This window comes from Ahaetulla prasina, chromosome 2 (assembly GCF_028640845.1).
Source record: "Ahaetulla prasina isolate Xishuangbanna chromosome 2, ASM2864084v1, whole genome shotgun sequence".
NCBI classification, from domain to species: Eukaryota; Metazoa; Chordata; class Lepidosauria; order Squamata; family Colubridae; genus Ahaetulla; species Ahaetulla prasina.
Window position 1 is genome coordinate 236,253,283 of NC_080540.1, and position 18,447 is coordinate 236,271,729.

Genomic DNA, 18,447 nt, shown 5'->3' on the forward strand with positions numbered 1-18,447 from the left:
AATTCTTAGTGCTATTATTGATTTTCATGCTTTATATAATGACAATATTCAGTTACTAGCTACATTCTTGAAATGTAAGCATTTTAGACCAGGGAGAGAGATGCAAACAAAGGAACTGTATAAAGAAACAAGTCATGCTGAAATGAAAATGAAATATTAGCCAAGAGAAAGATAATAGAACCACTGAAGTTTTAAAAGAATGCTTCACTGTTTATGAGCTTAAAAAATAGTAAAAAGTACAAATAATCTATGTTACCATAGAAAAAGCAGCTAGACAAGTTCCAAAAAATAAGCTGAAAGATTTCTTAGGCTGGGGATGATCTGCCAAAGCGCTGACCTTTGAAAGAAGTCCATAATTTCCTGAGAGTAGTTCTCTTATGCTGTATTAATGATTGCATATTGAACCATTTCCAAATGAAAAACCCATCTTTAATATTAAGTTATACTAAATTGAGATATTGGTCTCCTGTTTGTTGTTTTAACAGGCCTCACAAATTATCATGTAGGACTGATCAAGCTGACATGCTGGAATGGGAGGGAAGGTAAATTCATTTGAACAAAACTCTGCCTTAATGTGCAGACAACACTTCTGTATACAATCTTTTATTAAGCCCTTATATTAAATGTACAGTAAGTACCTGATATTTCTTCAGCTCCCTTTTAAGCTGAAGAATCGTGATATGATATGGTCCTTCTTGGTCGGCTACTGTTCCATTGTTTACCTGGGGAATAGATGCCTCTCTCCTAAGTTCCTGAGCTACATGGATCCATTCTTGCAGTTTTTCAAGTTGATTTTTTGATAGGTTGGCAATTTTTTTTAAATCAACAAGAAATAAATAAGCTTCTTCAATGCAATTTCGCAAATTAAAGCTTTCAATTTGAAACTGAGCAAGCTGCTGTTCAAGAGAACGAATTCTGTTTTTGTCTTGGCATAAATCTTGTGACCCTTGGCTACCAGAAGACTGTCCATTAGTTTGTTGATTTTGCAAGGCTTCCCGAAGCAATTTAATGGCAAGCTCCATTTCATTTATACGATCCCAGTCTGGGTTATAGTTGACAATAGGTTTGTTCCTAATATTTTTTGCTCTGTTTGCATACTTGATGGAATTTAATGATTCATCAAAATCAGAAGAAGATGGACTAATGCATGTTATCATGACAGTCTTTGCATTGCCTCCTAAAGAGTCTTTAAGGATACGTGTGATTTTAGCATCCCTGTATGGAATATGTATGTTTTTTCTCTTTGGGTCTCCAAGTGCACTTATCACATTTCCCAAAGCTAGTAAACCACTGTTGATCTGAATGGATTCTTTGAATCTTTCACCAGTGTTGCCAGTTTTTGTAACTCTTTCTGATCCGGCAAGATCTACAAAGTGGAACTTAGATGCGATCTGATGTCCTGAATTTTTGGGTGAATTTTGTGCACCCTCTTTGTCCTCCTGCAAAGGCTGCTGTTGTTGACAGACACTGATGGTAAAAACAGCATGGGATCGGCTAGAATGCTCATTCATTTGGGTTGTCCCTGTATGTCTAGCAGCATTCCCTGTTTCCAACAGGCTCATCACTTCTTCTGTACTTTCCACCTGGCAATCTTTGGCACCAACGATTACTAAAACAATAAAGGTTATAAATATAACATTTTCAGAAAAAATCAGATTCAGTTTTTAACAACTATATAGGCAATCCAGTTATTTTTCAAGCAAGAAAGAATTCATATAAAATATAATATTGTAAAATAAGCAGCAAATGAAGCTTTCATCAAAATGTATGTTGTGATACCACAAAGATGATTTGCCTCTTACATACTTGTATTTAAGAACTAGTATTTGTATGTATGTAGTATAACATACATACAGTTGTAGATTACAAACCAATAGTTGAGTGGTAGTACAAATGCTTTGCAAGCAAAAAGTCCCAGGCAGTGTCTGCTAGTTTAGATAGAACTGGAAAGAAATATGTTAGAAATCCTGGAAAGTCACTGACTGTCCCCTAATGAGCTGGACAAATTGATGATCTAACCTAGTATTCTTATATTTTTTAACTATACTCAGCTGCATAAAAAATGGTTGCAGAATCAATAGAAGGTAAAGTAGGGGAAATTCTTGGAGGTGCCGGTACATGTACTGTATATAGCTATATGAAAATTTAATATTTTATGATGATCCATTGTGCCTCTAAGTGAGATAACAAATGAAAAAAAGCTTTAAATGGAGAAAAAATACTCATAGCACTACAATGGACATTTGAAGAAAATGTATGCATTGTTGTCCTAAAGGTGCTTTTTTCAAGAGGCAACTGGACTTTCTGTTTTTTCTTTGAAGATGTTTCGCTTCTTGTCCAAGAAGTTTCTTCAGCTCTGACTGGAAGGTGGGAAATGGAAGGATTTATACTTCTTGCACAGCTGGTCATTCGTATTCTTTTAGCAGGTTGTTAAAGTCACCTGGAGGTTTATCTGTGCATCAGGGTCACCTGAGAGGCAAATTGGTGTGGTGCCACCTTGGAAGGCATTCAACAGTTCCAAGAAGGCTCCAATTGGCATAACTCAGGTGACCCTGACGACACAGGTAAACCTCCAGGTGATCTTAATGAGCTGGTAAAAGAATGCAAATGACCACCTGTCTGCAAGGAGTATAAATCCTTCCATTTCCTACCAAAGCTTCTTGGATGAGAAGCAAAACGTCTTCAAAGAAAAACCAGAAAGTCCAGTTGCCTCTTGAAAAAACACCTTTGAGATAACCATGACCTGGATGACTGAGAATCTCCATAGACATGTATGCACTGTTATTCTAGAAATATTCAGCTAACAGTAACACTTATCTAAAGGACTTTCCTGATTTTTGATATTTTTTAAAGCAGAATAATAGGGAAAGATTAACTTTGCTGAAAGATGTTATTTTAGTTATGAGTGACAGCGATTATTAAACATTGATAAAGACTATTAACACATTACATTTAAAGTACAAATTACTTTGTATAAAAATGAAAATTACATTTCCTCTGAATAATTCAAATTTAATAATATGAACTTAACATTATTTTAGAGGTTCATATAGAAAATATGAACACACATTTTAAAAATGTTTCAAAATTATTAGCAAATAAAAACAGTTGAAATTTATATTTCGACCTGTATTGCCCTTTTCATCTTCTCTAATATGCAAATCTTTCATAGATGTCTCTAGTTCCAGGAGATCTCTGAGTTCTTCTTTATAGACTTCTATGTACGAAACTTTAACTGCAAAATCAGTATTATGGTTTTCAGAAATAATCTGAAATATTTCTTCAATTGCCCGTGGAATAATACCTCTCTCTTCTTCAGCAACTGATGCTAAAATGAGAAAAAGATTTTAATCCAAATATGGAGCTGAAATATGCAGACTCCAAAATATCATAGCAATACTAAAAATTAAGTAAAAGGAATCTGAATGACTTTTAGCTCAATATGCTGTATGTATATCACATTCAATTGTCAGGGTCATATAAATCAGTCATACCATCAGAGATAAAAATACAGGGGAGAAACGACTAAGCAAAAACAAACAAATCTAGGAAATTCATACTCAGTGTCAGATTGGGCGGGGGGGGGGGAAGTTGAGAGAAACCTACTTTCCTTTTTCCTTCTGATAATTCCCAGAACACCACAAACACTTCAGAAACTTGTGATGAAGAGCTGTGGACTATGGCTTATTTTTGGTGTGATGGGTTGAAGAAGAGGATATCTCTCATTTGGGAGGATTCTCCTTCTCCCTCAGTCCCTGACAATGAGGGGTAGAAAAGTACTTCATAACTCCAGTGTGATGCTAATTAATACCCTAGTATTCTGGTCAGGTGTAAAGTTTTATTCACAAGGAAAATGTCACCAGTATAATTTTAAAATGCAATTCCTTTAGCTACCACTTTATTTGTAATAGGTAAAAATAGGTAAGAACATTTAGAGTTAGGAAGATACTGACGAAGATATGCAGGAACTGTTACCTAGGCAAAAGGGGCTGAACTATATTTTAAGTCCAGAACAAAAAGATAATATTTAGAACTGGCACAGACAGATGCTTCCTCTAATTTATTGAACTATGAGAAGGAGGAGAAAGTATAGAAGAGTTTCAAGATTCTTTTATTATAACCAATCCCAGTTCAAATAGTTTTAGCCTTTCTTTGGAGTCGATTTTCCTGATATGGCCACATAATAGGGCAACTAGCCTAAATTTGCTCCCCTTCTCACAAATTTGTATGGAACCTCTAAACTGGCCAAAAGACAACACTAGAGACTTTTTAAAAATGTAATAGCTATTCCAAAATTAATATCTTAGAAAGAAAATGGCATTTGATAGAAATGCCTTTTATAAAAGATTACTATCAAAGTACCCAGTATAATGTTCTGACAGTATCTACAAAACATGTGACAGAAATTAGAATGAAATATGCCACATTATCTGTAATACTATGAGTTTTGTTCATTTAAGTTAAAATATTTTAGACCAATAATTAGTATGGAAATGTTAGATGGGCTACTGTAATCTTCATGCTGGATATTAAACTATTTTAAATAGAATTACCCAACCTTTATTTATTTATTTATTTATTTATTATTTAAACTTATATACCGCCCTATCTCCCAAAGGACTCAGGGCGGTTTACAGGCATATAAAAAACATCAATATACAAATTAAAATAATCATTAAAAGACTTATTCTAATGCCAATAATTAATAATACCAATTTTTAAAAATAGAAATATAAATATTAAAATCAATTTAAAACCCCTCTAAATTTAAAAGTCTAAGCCAGTCCTGCACAGATGAATAAATGAGTCTTGAGCTCGCGATGGAAGGTTCGAAGATCTGGAAGTTGACGGAGTCCTGGGGGGAGTTCGTTCCAGAGGGTGGGAGCCCCCACAGAGAAGGCCCTTCCCCTGGGCGTCGCCAGACGACACTGCCTAGCTGACGGCACCCTGAGGAGTCCCTCTCTGTGAGAGCGCACGGGTCGGTGAGAGGTATCTGGTCGCAGTAGACGGTCCCGTAGATAACCCGGCCCTATGCCATGGAGCGCTTTAAAGGTGGTCACCAAAACCTTGAAGCGCACCGGAAGGCCACAGGTAGCCAGTGCAGCCTGCGCAGGATGGGTGTTATCACGGGAGCCACGAGGGCTCCATCTATCACCAGCGCAGCCGCATTCTGGACTAACTGCAGCCTCCGGATGCCCTTCAAGGAAGCCCCATGTAGAGGCGTTGCAGTAATCCAGGCGAGGCGTCACGAGGCGTGGTGACCGTGCATAGGGCCTCCCGGTCCAGAAAGGCGCAACTGGCGCACCAGGCGAACCTGGTAGAACGCTCTCCTGGAGCGGCCGTCAAATGATCTTCTAGAGACAGCCGTTCATCCAGGAGGGCGCCTAAGTTCGCACCCTCTCCATCGGGGCCAATGACTCGCCACCGATGGTCAGCCGCGGTTAGCTGACTGTGCGGGATGCGGCATCCACAGCCACTCTGTCTTGGAGGATTGAGCTTGAGCCTGTTTCTCCCCATCCAGACCCGTCGGCCTCCAGACACGGGACAGCACTTGATAACCGTTGGGGTGGTCGGTGTGGAAAAGTACAGCTGGGTGTCATCCGCATACAGCTGGTACCTCACACGAACCACTGATGATCTCACCCAGCGGCTTCATGTAGATGTTGAACAGAAGGGGCGAGAGGATCGATCCCTGCGGCACCCCACAAGTGAGGCGCCTCGGGGCCGACCTCTGCCCCCCTGTCAACACCGACTGCGACCGGTCGGAGAGATAGGAGGAGAACCACCGGTAAACGGTGCCTCCCACTCCCAATCCCTCCAACCGGCGCAGCAGGATACCATGGTCGATGGTATCAAAAGCCGCTGAGAGGTCTAATAGGACCAGGGCAGAGGAACAACCCCTATCCCTGGCCCTCCAGAGATCATCCACCAACGCGACCAAAGCCGTCTCCGTGCTGTAACCGGGCCGGAAACCGGACTGGAACGGGTCTAGATAGTCCCAACCTGTTCTAAAATGAAGCATCAGGGACAGCAATTATCAATAAATATTCAGTTTGCAAAAATATTGCTCTTATTATTCCTTTTTCAGTGCTTTTTTTGACCATATAGTTATGGTCAAATAATAACCAACTTTTCAGAACATACCAATGTGACCTCCTCCAATAGTATAAGTTTTTCCAGAGCCTGTCTGTCCATATGCAAAAACAGTAGCATTGTATCCTTCGATCAAAGATGCTACCAATGGCTTAATACATGTTGTATAGACTTCATCTTGGGTTGAATGCTTGCCAAAAACAAAGTCAAAAGTGAAGACACGGTCCTTTCCAATGATAATTTGCTGAGTATTTGAGATTAATCTCACACATACTTGATGATTGTGAAGTATTTCTTTTGAGAGTAAAGGTCTTATTCTTACTGCCACTTTAACAGGAATTTCTTCCATTGCAGCTTATATGTCCATTTGTTAATTTTAATATTCACAACTTTTCTTTAATTTTTTTCTTCATACTATTCTCAGTCTTCTATGTTTGACAGTTAAAGATATTCTATAGGAAGCAAAAACATTTTAGAGATTATTTTCATTGAAGTAAAAAAAATGCTAAATCTAGGAACCTATTTTCCTCAACCAAAGCTTACTACTGAATTAGCTTTGTACATACAGTTAACTGCTGAAAGGATAATGCAGGTTTCTTGTTCAAGAAGAATGATTAATTAAACTGTGGGAGAACTAAAATTATGTCCAAAATAACTAAATGTGCCTCATCTGAAATGAGGGTCTCTCTTAACATAGTTGGTCAGATATAGATAACCATAATTCTTAATCTCATTTTATGATTTACATTGTGCTGCTGTCAGTTGCTATTTCACGTATTCAGATTTTAACTACGATTTGTACTTCTCAAAGCCAGGCATTTCGTTACTTAAAACTAATCACTAAAATAGTGGAAACTCCTGTGATGCCATTTTGTACTATATTTCTATTCTGTTCTTTTTGTACTCCTATTCTATTCTATTCTATTCTATTCTATTCTATTCTATTCTATTCTATTCTATTCTATTCTATTCTATTCTACTCTAAAAAATAATTCTATACTATACTACTATATAATATACTATAGTACTATACTATACTATTCTATTTTCCCTGTGTGTAGGAGTATCTTTTTCTTTAAAAAATTAGCATTAAAAACCGCTATATGTCCTATATGCAGTACAAATTATAACAGGCGTAACTACTACACGAGAGGATTTTTTTAAAAACCGGTTTTTTACTTGACCTCACTCCCATCCCTTCCCTCCTGATCTCTCCGACACGCTCAAACTCACAAAAAGCGCTCCCTCCTGAGCGCGTCCCCGTAGCTTGCGCTGTTCGCGTTAGTCTTCGGGTTAAGATCCAAACGGACTCGCTCGCGGCGGGACCAGCTTGTTGGGCAGCACCTGCCTTGCCGAGCTTGCGGCGGACCTTAAAACTCCCACTTCCAGGCTGCCCCTCAACAACAGCGGAGCAGAAGCCGGAACACCCCCCTCTGCTTCCGCCTTTTGTTTACATTGGTTCACTAGGCAACTACGAAACGCTCCCGCCGCTGACAGAACCAGCGTCTTCCCTGAGACCGCCGTCGCCTCCTCTGATAGGCCGCCGAGCGTAGCGCGCGTTCTCGGAGCAGGCGCATTGGTGTCGGTGTCTCCATCCGCTCGGTCTGGCAAGCGTTCCCGAAAGCTGAGGGCGGGGGTGAAGCGCCTGTTGTTGCTTTCAGGCAGGGGGTGTCCAACCATGGTAACTTTTATGACTTGTCGACTTTAACTCCCTACAATTCCCATGCTGGAGTTGAAGTCCACAGATCTTATAGTTGCCAAGGTTGGACATCCCTGTCTTAAGCAAAGGGACCACGAAAATGAACTTAATTTACACTGAAGTGCTTCGCTTGATTCCATTGCTACTGGATTACAAGCATAGTGGCATATGTGGGGGCAGAAAAAATCCTAGATGGCAAAACATCTAATTCCTCAACATGGTATCCTCAGATGTTATCATTCCCAACTGTCCTTGTTGATGCAGGGGGCGCAGGCATCTCACTCCCCTCCCCTAATTGAAATCAATCCAATTGATTGGACAAATCACCCCCTAAAGTCAAGCTCAGGAATGGTTTATCTTCTTTAAAGATAAATAAATAAATAATAATGTTATTCTTTAAATAATAAATAAATGTATAAGCTGGAAGAATCCATGATTTTACTACAGGTCCTTGACTTCCGACCACAATTGAGCCCAAAATTTCTGTTGCTAAGTGAGAGTTGTTAAGTGAATTTTGCCCCATTTTAGGACCTTTCTTGCCAGTTCTTAAATAAATCACTTGGTGTACATAAGCACACCACCATGCCTACCGTCCCTGTCCTAATGTCCCTTTTTATTCGTATCCATTTCATGTACTCATAATCATGTTTATACATTTCATGTACTCATAATCATGTTTATACTTTTATCTGTAATCTTATATATGCTTGACAAAAATAAAAAAATAAAAAAAATAAGCTGTTAAGTTAGTAATATGGTTATTAAGTAAACCTGGCTTCCCCATTGACTTTGCTTATCAGAAGGTCACAAAAGGTGATCACATGACCCAGGATGCTGCAAACATCATAAATATCAACCAGTTGCCAAGCATCTGAATTTTGATCACAGGACCAGGGGATGCTGCAACATGGGTTGCAGCACATCTTATGTGTGAAAAACGGTCATAGGTCACTTTTTTCAGTGCCGTTGTAACCGGCAAATGGTTGTAAGTTGAGGAATATCTGTATAGAAAGGGCTTATTTCAATACCTGTTATCTGTATGCAGAAGAATCAAAGGATAAAAAATAATAATTCTTTACGTTGAGGTCAACTCCTGGTGATTGTTTGAACAAGGCTGTGTTTTGTTTTGTTTTTTTAAAACCTTCTAAGATTTAAAAATATATATATTTCCCATTTTATCTTACAATCCAAAGATTTCCTGGTAGTCTCTCATCCAATTACTTAGTCTTTTGTATCAACCAAGTCAACTAAATTTAAATAAACAAGAATTTTAATAAACGTATTTTAATATTAATTTTAATATTTTAATAAGGATCAAGTTGTTTTTTTCTAAAGAATCAGTTATTAATCTTTGTTAACTTGACCTTCACATTTTAAAAATATTTTTAATAATTGAAATATTACTGATTGCTTTTTGTTGTTGGTTTTATTCTTTAGTTGTAATTTCAGATTTTTTTTAAAAAAAAGTCTTGTGTATAAACTTTGAATCAATGTTGCTGAATGACATTACAATTTTTGAACAAAATAATTCCTACTGAGCAGCATACAACTTCAGAAGGTACATCAAATGTAAACTGAACTTGTCTTTACTCAAATGCATGTTTAGATACATGCACACAAGTAGATAATTTGATTACAATATTAATTTGTAAGATTTTTATTTTATTTTATATGTAATCCAGATTTTTTTTAAAAAAAAGTCTTGTGTATAAACTTTGAATCAATGTTGCTGAATGACATTACAATTTTTGAACAAAATAATTCCTACTGAGCAGCATACAACTTCAGAAGGTACATCAAATGTAAACTGAACTTGTCTTTACTCAAATGCATGTTTAGATACATGCACACAAGTAGATAATTTGATTACAATATTAATTTGTAAGATTTTTATTTTATTTTATATGTAATCCAGATTTTTTTTACCAGTTTCATACATTTTAATCAAACCCATTAAAGAAATATATTGCTTACAGAATTGGAATGTCAATATTCAAGAAAATGCCTTTCTTCTGATAAAATGGAGATTAAAGACCCAAATCTTAAATTAACACGTGGGCAGCCATGCCAATTTTTTTTTTAAAAATCCAAATTATATGTAGAAATTTTGGAGATTTTGATGCTTTATATCATTATCATGTATAAATGGTATTAATAGTATATGGAACGTACACAGTGAAAAGGTACTCCTTTCATATCTTCTCGATGATCCCGAGCATAGTCCCATAGATAATAATCAAGGAGAACCGCATTAATCTTTTCACTCATGTTGTCACCTTTCTTTTTATAAAGTTCAAGCAAACCGTTGCAGATAAGCTCACAACACCAAATACTACAACCTCGAATCTCCACTTCCTGATTGTCTCCAAACTGGAACATATGCCCTGCAAGGTAGGGAAGGATCAAAGAAAATAACATGAATAAAGAAAATGGGAATATAAGAGGAAATATTTTAATCAATGTATACCTAACTCTTTTTTTTTTTTACATTAACCGGGTTCATTCAAGTTACATATTTTCAGTATCTTAATCTACCAAGTAATTACCATACAACTAAATTGAAAGGGTTGCAGTAGTTTTGAATTGCTTATTTATGTCTCATTCCCCATATTTTCTTTGCCCTTCATAACATTCCTAATACTTTTCCTAACTGGGTCAAATGTGCCCTTCAAAAGGATCTTTGATAGTTCTGTTTGAGTAGGCTGTTACTCCAAGAGGCTGCCTGTATCCTATTAGGAGAAGGCCTACATGAGAGGTAGGCCAGGAATTATTGTTTCCTGCATTGTATTGCACAGAAAAAGGCAATCTTCTTGCAGAAGGAAACATGAAACAAATTACTGGAATCTCAGAAAGAAAATGGTTCGTCTCAGCTCAGCATACACTGATCGGATAACAGCCATAGATTTTTGAATGGCAAGAGGAACAAAGATGCAGGAAGTTTAGGAAATGTAGTAGAAATCAAGAAAAGTGGTCTAATAGTTAATTTCCACATACAAGATTAAATCCATAAATGAGAGATTACTAGTGCTTCTGATATACATTAATAGAAAGTAAAGGTTGTTGAATTATATTAGAACTTATTTTAGAGTAGACAAATAAGTATGACATTATCAATGTCAATATAAACTATATTTAGCAACAGTTAAACAGAATTGTAAACAAGCCAACATGCCTCCCTGATAAAGCTAAACATGCAACTATCTGCAGTTATTAAACTTCTTGGTAAAAAAAATTCCCAATCATGAACTTGCAACATGGGCAATCAAGTATTTAATTACTCTTGAATACAAATTTTCAACCCTTACAAAAGTTCATTTTTCAAATGGATTGACAAAATCTTAATACACATATTCTGGAAGAAGTTGTTAGTTTTTCCCTGCTTATGTGACATGAGGAGAGGCCAGGCAGTGCATTCTGTTATGGCTCTGGCATTTTGAAATAGCCCCTCTAGATTTTTAATTTTATTTAGCTACATTTAAACACTAATTTGAAATAGCGACCCTGGTTGGCTCACAATATCAACAGCCAACAAGGTACAATAAAAAAATGGACTGCAATCTAGATATTAGTTTAGCCTAGTTGGTTAAGATGGTAGTTGCAATCTTCTGATTGAAGAGCTGCCCCTTTGTATACGCAAGTGACTGACACTTTTGAACAAAGGGTTTATGTGGTGACAATTGCCAGCTTGACTTTTGATTCCGCAATACTGTTACAGAGGAACATAGATAGATGGAAGGAAAATAAGATTTGGCAAACACAAGTACACATGGATTGAGGTACCAGGGAAAAAAACTGGGTATACATGTTTTAGCAATCAAATTCCTCATGTTCATCGCTGACAAATAATTTTAAAATGAAATGTCTTCTTTCCTAGACAAGAAATGGCATTCTACATCTGAAATACCAGAACAGAAAATTTGGAAAAAAATCTTACCGTATATACTCGAATATAAGCCGATCCGAGTATAAGCCGAGGTCCCCAATTTTACCCCAAAAACTGGGGTAAACTGGGGACTCGAGTATAAGCCGAGGGTGGGAAATGAGGCACCTACCGGTTGGGGAAACCCTCCCTCCCTCAGCTGAGAAGGCTGGCGGCTCCCCCGCCCCGCCCTCTCACTGCACCGGCAGGGCTTCCCCGCGCCGTCCGGTAAAATGTGAAAAAAAGAAGAAAAAAAAAACTCGAGTATAAGCCGTATATACTCGAGTATAAGCCGAGGGGCTTAAAAAAAAACAAAAACTCGAGTATAAGCCGTATATACTCGAGTATAAGCCGAGGGGCTTAAAAAAAACCAAAAACTCGAGTATAAGCCGTATAGACCCGAGTATAAGCCGAGGGGACGTTTTTCAGCACAAAAAACGTGCTGAAAAACTCGGCTTATACTCGAGTATATACGGTACTTTTCCCTTTTATTTTTTTCTTTCTGCATAATAAAAAGTGAAAAAGTAAAGTACTCAGCATTGTCTTTTACATTTATACTCAAAAGTAAGTATTTGGGGCTTACTCCAAGGTATCTATGTAAGATAACGTAATGAATGAAGGCAATTGTAGATTGTGTTTTCTGGGAATAGATAACTCAATTTCTCTAATGTTTATTTCTGTTGCTGTACATCAAAGACTACTGATATAAAGTGGCAGGTGAAATAGAAATTCTTCATGATCATGAGTAATTTAATACCTTTCTTAAGTTTGTTCATTAATTCTTCTGAATATCTCATTGCTCCTAAATGAACAAGAACTTGTGGTATCCTGTAATCAGCAAATATAGAGATTTTGGAAATATCACTGAAGCAGCCATCTCTTTTCCCCTCCAACACACTCCAGGTGTCAGCCACAAGGATTTGCGCCCGTTTGTAAAAAGCTACCTTTCTACCCTGGTAGGAAAAGGAGAAACAACAACAACAACAAAGTAATTAGAATGATTGGAATGTAGTCACATTTACAGATTTTAATTGTTATTTCAACTCTTACCACCTTTCATTTCAAAAGAAGCTAAATATGATGAGAATTATATGAAACATGACAGCTCATACAGAGCTGTCATGCCACACTTAGGAGTGGGAAGATACAGGTTTAAGCCCACTACATGGAGGACTCTGAGCTATAGCTATATCTTAACACAAACCTATTCCATAAGGTTCTTGCTCTATTGGAGGAGAGAATACTATGTACTCTACACTATTTTTGCATTAGTTTCATTATTGGCTAAGTATTGCAAAAAATCAAAAACAGAGATGCAATAAGATATGATGTAAGAGCCAAACACTGTAAAAAGAAGTATCCAGTAACACCTCCCCTCTTTCATTTTTCCCCAATATTACCTGCTACAGTATTTAATTATAACCTGCTTTCAGCTTCTACGGCTATGTGCTTGAGTCATATTTTTTTCGCAGTTGTTTTAATCAATCTCTCTTTTCTCTGAAAGTCGTAATATATCTTGCCTTGCTAATATGTTTTATGTAAGGGAACCATTCCTGCCTTAATTTGGTCAGACTTTTGTTCTGAATATTGGCTATAGCAGCTTATTTTTCCATTGCTCTCAATCTTATATCATCAACAAAGGTTATCTTTTCCAAAACTGTGCCCACTGGATTCTTGCCATTATCATCATATATCTTGGTAAATTGTGATATTTTTAATTTATACAAACTGGAATAATTCTTAATACAAATATGTGTGGTTTCAATTCCGTAGCAGTTTCGGAATATTGGTCATCCCATTATCTATGTTAGACAATAAGATCATAGAAGATGCGTGCTGTGGTATTTTCCACTGCCACAGCACAAAATGAGACACTGTTATGCAGCAGTTCTTGACCATTTTTCTCATCAAAAAGAAAGAAAGAAAGAAAGAAAGAAAGAAAGAAAGAAAGAAAGAAAGAAAGAAAGAAAGAAAGAAAGAAAGAAAGAGAGAAAGAAAGATGTTAGCTGAAAATGCAGACTGTAAGAGATTTACCTGAAATGTAGCTTCATCTCTAAAAGATGGAAAATTTTCCACTATTATCTGTAATAATTTTTGGGCACTTTTCCCACTTTCTTTAACGCATGTGAGATAGGAGCCCCCAAATTTCTCCAGCAGAATTGTTCCAGCTTCATTTAGTACGTGATGTCTCTCCTCAATTAAAGGCATAGGCACCTCTGTATCAGAACGAAATGCATGCTTCACCTGATCCAAGGTCATAGTGGCATAATAAGAAGCACTAGTAATGGGTGTTCCTTCAGAAAGGGCAACAAATAAAAAAGAATCATTAATTACATTTGAGATAATTAGTAAAATACAAGATGAAGAAAATTTAAAAATGTTCTAATTAGGAAACAGAATTTATTTAGGCTGATTATCGGATCAACTATACAATTTATTTCTCAGTTAATTTACCTCTAAATATGCTATACTGAACCTGCTATTGGAATTACAATTTAATATACTATTCTATTCAAATTATATTTTAAAAAATGAAAATATTTATAATTTTTAAAAATACTTTTTTTCCTTTGATTGACATTAGTGAAGACAACTCAATTGAAGATGATCATTGATGAGAAAGCAGTGGTGAAATTCAATTTTTTTTACTACCGGTTCTGTGGCCGTGGCTTGGGCGTGGTGTGGCTTGGTGGGCGTGGCTTGGTGGGCATGGCAGGGGAAGGATACTGCAAAATCCCCATTGCCCCCCCCCACTCCTGGGGGAAGGATATTGCAAAATCCCCATTCCCGTCCCACTCTGGAACCAGTCAGAGGTGGTATTTGCCGGTTCCCCGAACTACTCAAAATTTCTGCTAACGGTTCTCTGAACCACTCAACATTTCCACTACTGGTTCTCCAGAACCTGTCAGAACCTGCTGGATTTCACTCCTGGGAGAAAGGGAGGAAAATATGTTAATGTTTTCTTTGAGTTGAATTTGACTGCTGGTGACTTCAAAGACCTGTTCATGCAAGTTCTCTGCATAACAGCATAGAAGCAATTTACCACTAAATTTGAAGAGGCAGCTTTCCAATCTGCGCTAGCTGCCTTCCACTAGACTGCTCTCAAGGCTTGTCTAATACCATGACAGCAACTGTTTGGGAGCCAAGTATTGATAGCAGAGGCAAGCTAAGGAACATTCTTTACAGTCATGTTCTGATCCTTTTTCACTTAATGCTTTATAATAAGGCATGTCATATGAAGTTTCCTAATCTTTATTATTATTGAAAGCAAGTTCCAAACCCTAATCCAGATTAGTCCCAGTCAGATTTGTAGGGCGAACACATCTGAGAATTAATCCCCGCTTCTGTTATTGCAGCCAAGTTTCTCCATATTCTTCCTTCTGGCAGAGAAAATTAAAAGAGGGGAAATCCCTCCAATGGGAATGCCTTTATTTTATTTTATTTTGTCTAATTCCTGGTCATATGGGCAGATTCTGGAGAGGAAAAAAAAAAGTAAGCCTAATTTGAATCTTGATACTTTGGAACAGGAGTAAACATTTTTATACTGCTCATTCAGTGTAACAGGTTGTTTGACCACTGAAGCTATTCAATGCTATATTACAACAAGATAGTCTGATGGCATTATATGAAATTACATTCATAATCACCTGCAAGTAGTCCTTGACTTGCAACCATAGCGACCAAAGTTACAAAGGTACTGAAAAAAAGTGACATGACCGGTTTTCAAACTTAGGAACACTGCAGCATCTCCAATGGTCATGTGATTAAAATTTGGAGGCTTGGTAACTGGTATGTATTTAGAACAGTTGCACTGTCCTGGGATCATGTGATCACCTTTTGTAACTTTCCCAGCCAGCTTCACACAAAGTCAATGGGGAAATCAGATTTGCTGAATGAAAGAATGATTCATTTAACAACTGTGGCAGAAAGGTTGAAAAATGTTGCAAAACAGAGTTAACCACTGTCTTGCTTAGCAATGGAAACATTGGGCTCAAGGACAACCTGTAATTTCCACTCAACTTTATTCTACTTCATGAAAGAGTCTTGTTTATTCTATTGCTATTCATATATCTGTAGTGTAAAGTCCAAACACACCCTTCAGTGTACTTCTAATCAATGTAATTCAGAAAACTAACCTTCATCAAGTGCTCTGTTGATGGCAGCACAAAGAGACCAAAAGCCACTGTAAGTCTTGCCTTTGTATTTCACCAAGCATTTATGGTCTTCATGTTCAGACCAAAAGGAAAAATTGAGCACATCAGCAACAAATACCCAGTTCACTGCATCTTCACTTGCTTCTTGAGGGTTTAACTCATGAGAAGACTTCCAGCCAGCCACACTGAATTCCTTCTCTGTGACTTTATCAAACAACATCTCTGCAACCTTTTGCACACCACCGTCTTCAATGTACACATCTTTGCTGTTTTCTGCTATAAGCTTGGCAGATTCCTTAGGATTTAAAATTGCTTCCATATTTTCCTTGTTTCTGAATAAATGTGTTAGTCTTTGACCTATAAATGCAGAGTTGATAGAATTCAAGAAAGATACATAACATTTATTCTGTTGACAATCCATTTATCTTCCCAGGTCTTTCCAAATTGTAAGCAATCCCTGTATAGGTTACGCAGAAGTAAATTCTATCAGTTTAAGGTAAGTAGATTGGTCATGCAAGGTTATCTGATGTGCCTCAGAAATCAAAAATTGCAATGGGAAAATAAAATGTAGAATCTTTGCCAAATTGAATCTTATTCTTGAGGACCTCATGGACAAAGTCTATGCCATTGTCTTCCTCTGACTTTTGTTTCTTACTTCTTAAGTCTCACCTCTGCCCTGAAACTTCTTTTATGAAGGACTATCAGATCTGGTCTGCAAAAAAATTGGAGGCCCATTAGATGGTAGCAAAGAGTTAAGAGTCCTTCTGCAACCATTTTAAGGGATAGGCTAGTCCTATTTTCGTGGAAAGTCACGATTTCCTATAGAAATAAAACTGGTTGTGATTGCCCTGAAGGTTTTAGCTCCACCCACTGAATGCACGGATTGTCTTGGTGACCAATACAGTATTTTGATTTTTAGAAAACTTGTTCCCCAACCCCCCTCAGTTAAAAACCAATATTGCCTAATAAAATGATCAAAGCGATGTCTTTTTATCAGAGGGAGATTCTCATTTTAATGAATGCACGAACGGCAGAAATGAAGTGATAGAAAGCGCTCCTATTCTCAGCCAACCTAACAAGGGTTCACTCGAACAATAGACGTGAAAAAAGTTCCATCCTCCGACCCCCATACCCGCCACGACCCGCACTTTCACCGATCGCTTTAGGAAATCTTGCTACAAAGTAACACTTTAGGGCTGATCAGAATTTTGAAACGCTGATCTAGTCCAGCGCTAGTCATCGAACACACAAAAGCTGCGCGGCCAGAAGCGGGTTACCAACAGGAGCAGCGCTCGTCTGCCAATCCGATCCGATTCCCTGGAGTATTTTCACACCGGCAGGCGCCAAGTCGCATTCAGATTGGTATTTGATTCTTGGCTGCTTCTGGGTTTTCATGACAGGCAGGAAGAGAACAAAAATTTTTCTCCTCGTTCTCTACTCACATGGCCAAACAAGGACTGTCTGCGGATCTTAGGCCTACGTAAAACACCCGGAAGTGTGCAGACTTCTAGCAAAAAGTCACAACGTCTCGCCAAAAGATCAAACCCATCTTACCTTTAAAGATACCGTACTCGATTTGGGTATGCTTTGCTCAGTAAACCCACGAGTGATCTCCGTCGGTACAAAACGGCGTTTCTTCCTTTCAATCTTTCTCTAATCGTCCTTGCTTCACCCTCCAATCAGAATGGACTATATTTGCATAATTAGTGCGGAACTCAAAAACGTTACCGGATATCGGCGCCAGCTGCAACATGCTGGTATCTGGCGAGCAGCTACACCCATGTTTTACTGTATCTTGCGTCATGGTGAATCCCTGGTGGGTTGGTTTAGTTTCTTTTTTGCAGTTAGTGTTGACTCCTGGCAGCTACTTTTCGGTCCAGGCAGACTAAAAGCTGCTCAAAAGTGGCCGCCTTACTGTGTGTAGAGGTGGTTATTTGGCCCACTTTCACGCCACTGGGTTTTTACAACTAAGGTAGAATCAGAGAACATAGCCCCACCCCCCATTAACCAGACTTAGAAGTGTGTATGTGGGTGAATCAATCTTCGTTCATGCAGTTTGAAATGTGAAACTTCAAAATCTTCAGTTCAGCAATCTGTAGTCTGTAATTCAATCCTCTTTACACCATCTGGGTCTCACTGGTTTTAACGTTTCCTATTAGTTTTTTTAAATCATCCAACACCATCCTACAGGGTCCCTCTTATATCAGAATTTTCTCGGTGCAAAGGGAACACTTGGAAATACTGTTCATTCAAAAACTAAACTTTTTTTTTTTAGGAAATATTCATTCATGGAAATTCCATTGAATTCAACAAGGCTTACTTCTTGACAAGGTAATGTAAAACCTAGACTGTTTTGCTTATACAAGGTTGAAAGTTTTTGCATGGTCTTGAAATATCTCATACCTAATTGCAAAAAGGAAAGGAATGGTTTTGTTTAGCATTAAGTTAAAACACAACAAAAAACTATTAAAAATAGTATCTGTCACATTCACATCCAGCTCAGTATTATTACAATTTTTATTTTATTCAATAAAAGAAATAACCTTGGAAACTATCAGTACAAATGGCCAGGATTTTACATG

General features: G+C 37.6%; 2 protein-coding genes across 6 annotated transcripts in view; both read right to left on the bottom strand.

Annotated features, from left to right (window-relative positions):
- The window catches only part of KIF27 (kinesin family member 27), a 30,812-nt gene extending 22,761 nt beyond the window's left edge, over nucleotides 1-8,051 (bottom strand). For 2 of the 3 annotated variants that reach the window (XM_058165719.1, XM_058165718.1), the window contains exons 1-4: nucleotides 7,327-8,051; nucleotides 6,145-6,545; nucleotides 3,128-3,328; nucleotides 639-1,609 (exon numbers count right to left, since the gene is read on the bottom strand). In XM_058165719.1, coding sequence (XP_058021702.1) covers nucleotides 639-1,609; nucleotides 3,128-3,328; nucleotides 6,145-6,442 — 1,470 coding nt within the window. In that variant the 5' untranslated portion in view covers nucleotides 6,443-6,545; nucleotides 7,327-8,051. The remainder of the gene's footprint in view (nucleotides 1-638; nucleotides 1,610-3,127; nucleotides 3,329-6,144; nucleotides 6,546-7,326) is intronic. The other variant, XM_058165720.1, reaches the window with a different exon arrangement.
- A 1,615-nt stretch (nucleotides 8,052-9,666) lies between these two features.
- On the bottom strand, nucleotides 9,667-17,585 carry QNG1 (Q-nucleotide N-glycosylase 1). 3 transcript variants are annotated; one of them, XM_058165729.1, is made up of 5 exons: nucleotides 17,420-17,585; nucleotides 15,848-16,222; nucleotides 13,746-14,005; nucleotides 12,469-12,664; nucleotides 9,667-10,176 (listed from the first exon to the last, which is right to left on the bottom strand). In XM_058165729.1, the coding sequence occupies exons 2-5, from the start codon at nucleotides 16,182-16,184 to the stop codon at nucleotides 9,944-9,946; spliced, it is 1,026 nt and encodes a 341-aa protein (XP_058021712.1). In that variant the 5' UTR covers nucleotides 16,185-16,222; nucleotides 17,420-17,585; the 3' UTR covers nucleotides 9,667-9,943. The 3 variants fall into 3 exon arrangements, with proteins under 3 accessions (XP_058021712.1, XP_058021710.1, XP_058021711.1); XM_058165727.1 differs by lacking the exon at nucleotides 17,420-17,585 and adding an exon at nucleotides 17,143-17,321; XM_058165728.1 differs by lacking the exon at nucleotides 17,420-17,585 and adding an exon at nucleotides 17,147-17,317.
- Between the last annotated feature and the right edge of the window lie 862 nt (nucleotides 17,586-18,447).

Bases quoted from the DNA above. Each gene is read 5' to 3' on its own strand.
- QNG1 (XM_058165727.1), bottom strand. From the start codon at position 17,260: ATGAAAACCCAGAAGCAGCCAAGAATCAAATACCAATCTGAATGCGAC. The intron at 14,006-15,847 runs GTTAGTTTTCTG...CCCTTTCTGAAG, and splicing joins CAACAGAGCACTTGATGAAG to GAACACCCATTACTAGTGCT. The intron at 12,665-13,745 runs GTAAATCTCTTA...TTTTCCTACCAG, and splicing joins GAGATGAAGCTACATTTCAG to GGTAGAAAGGTAGCTTTTTA.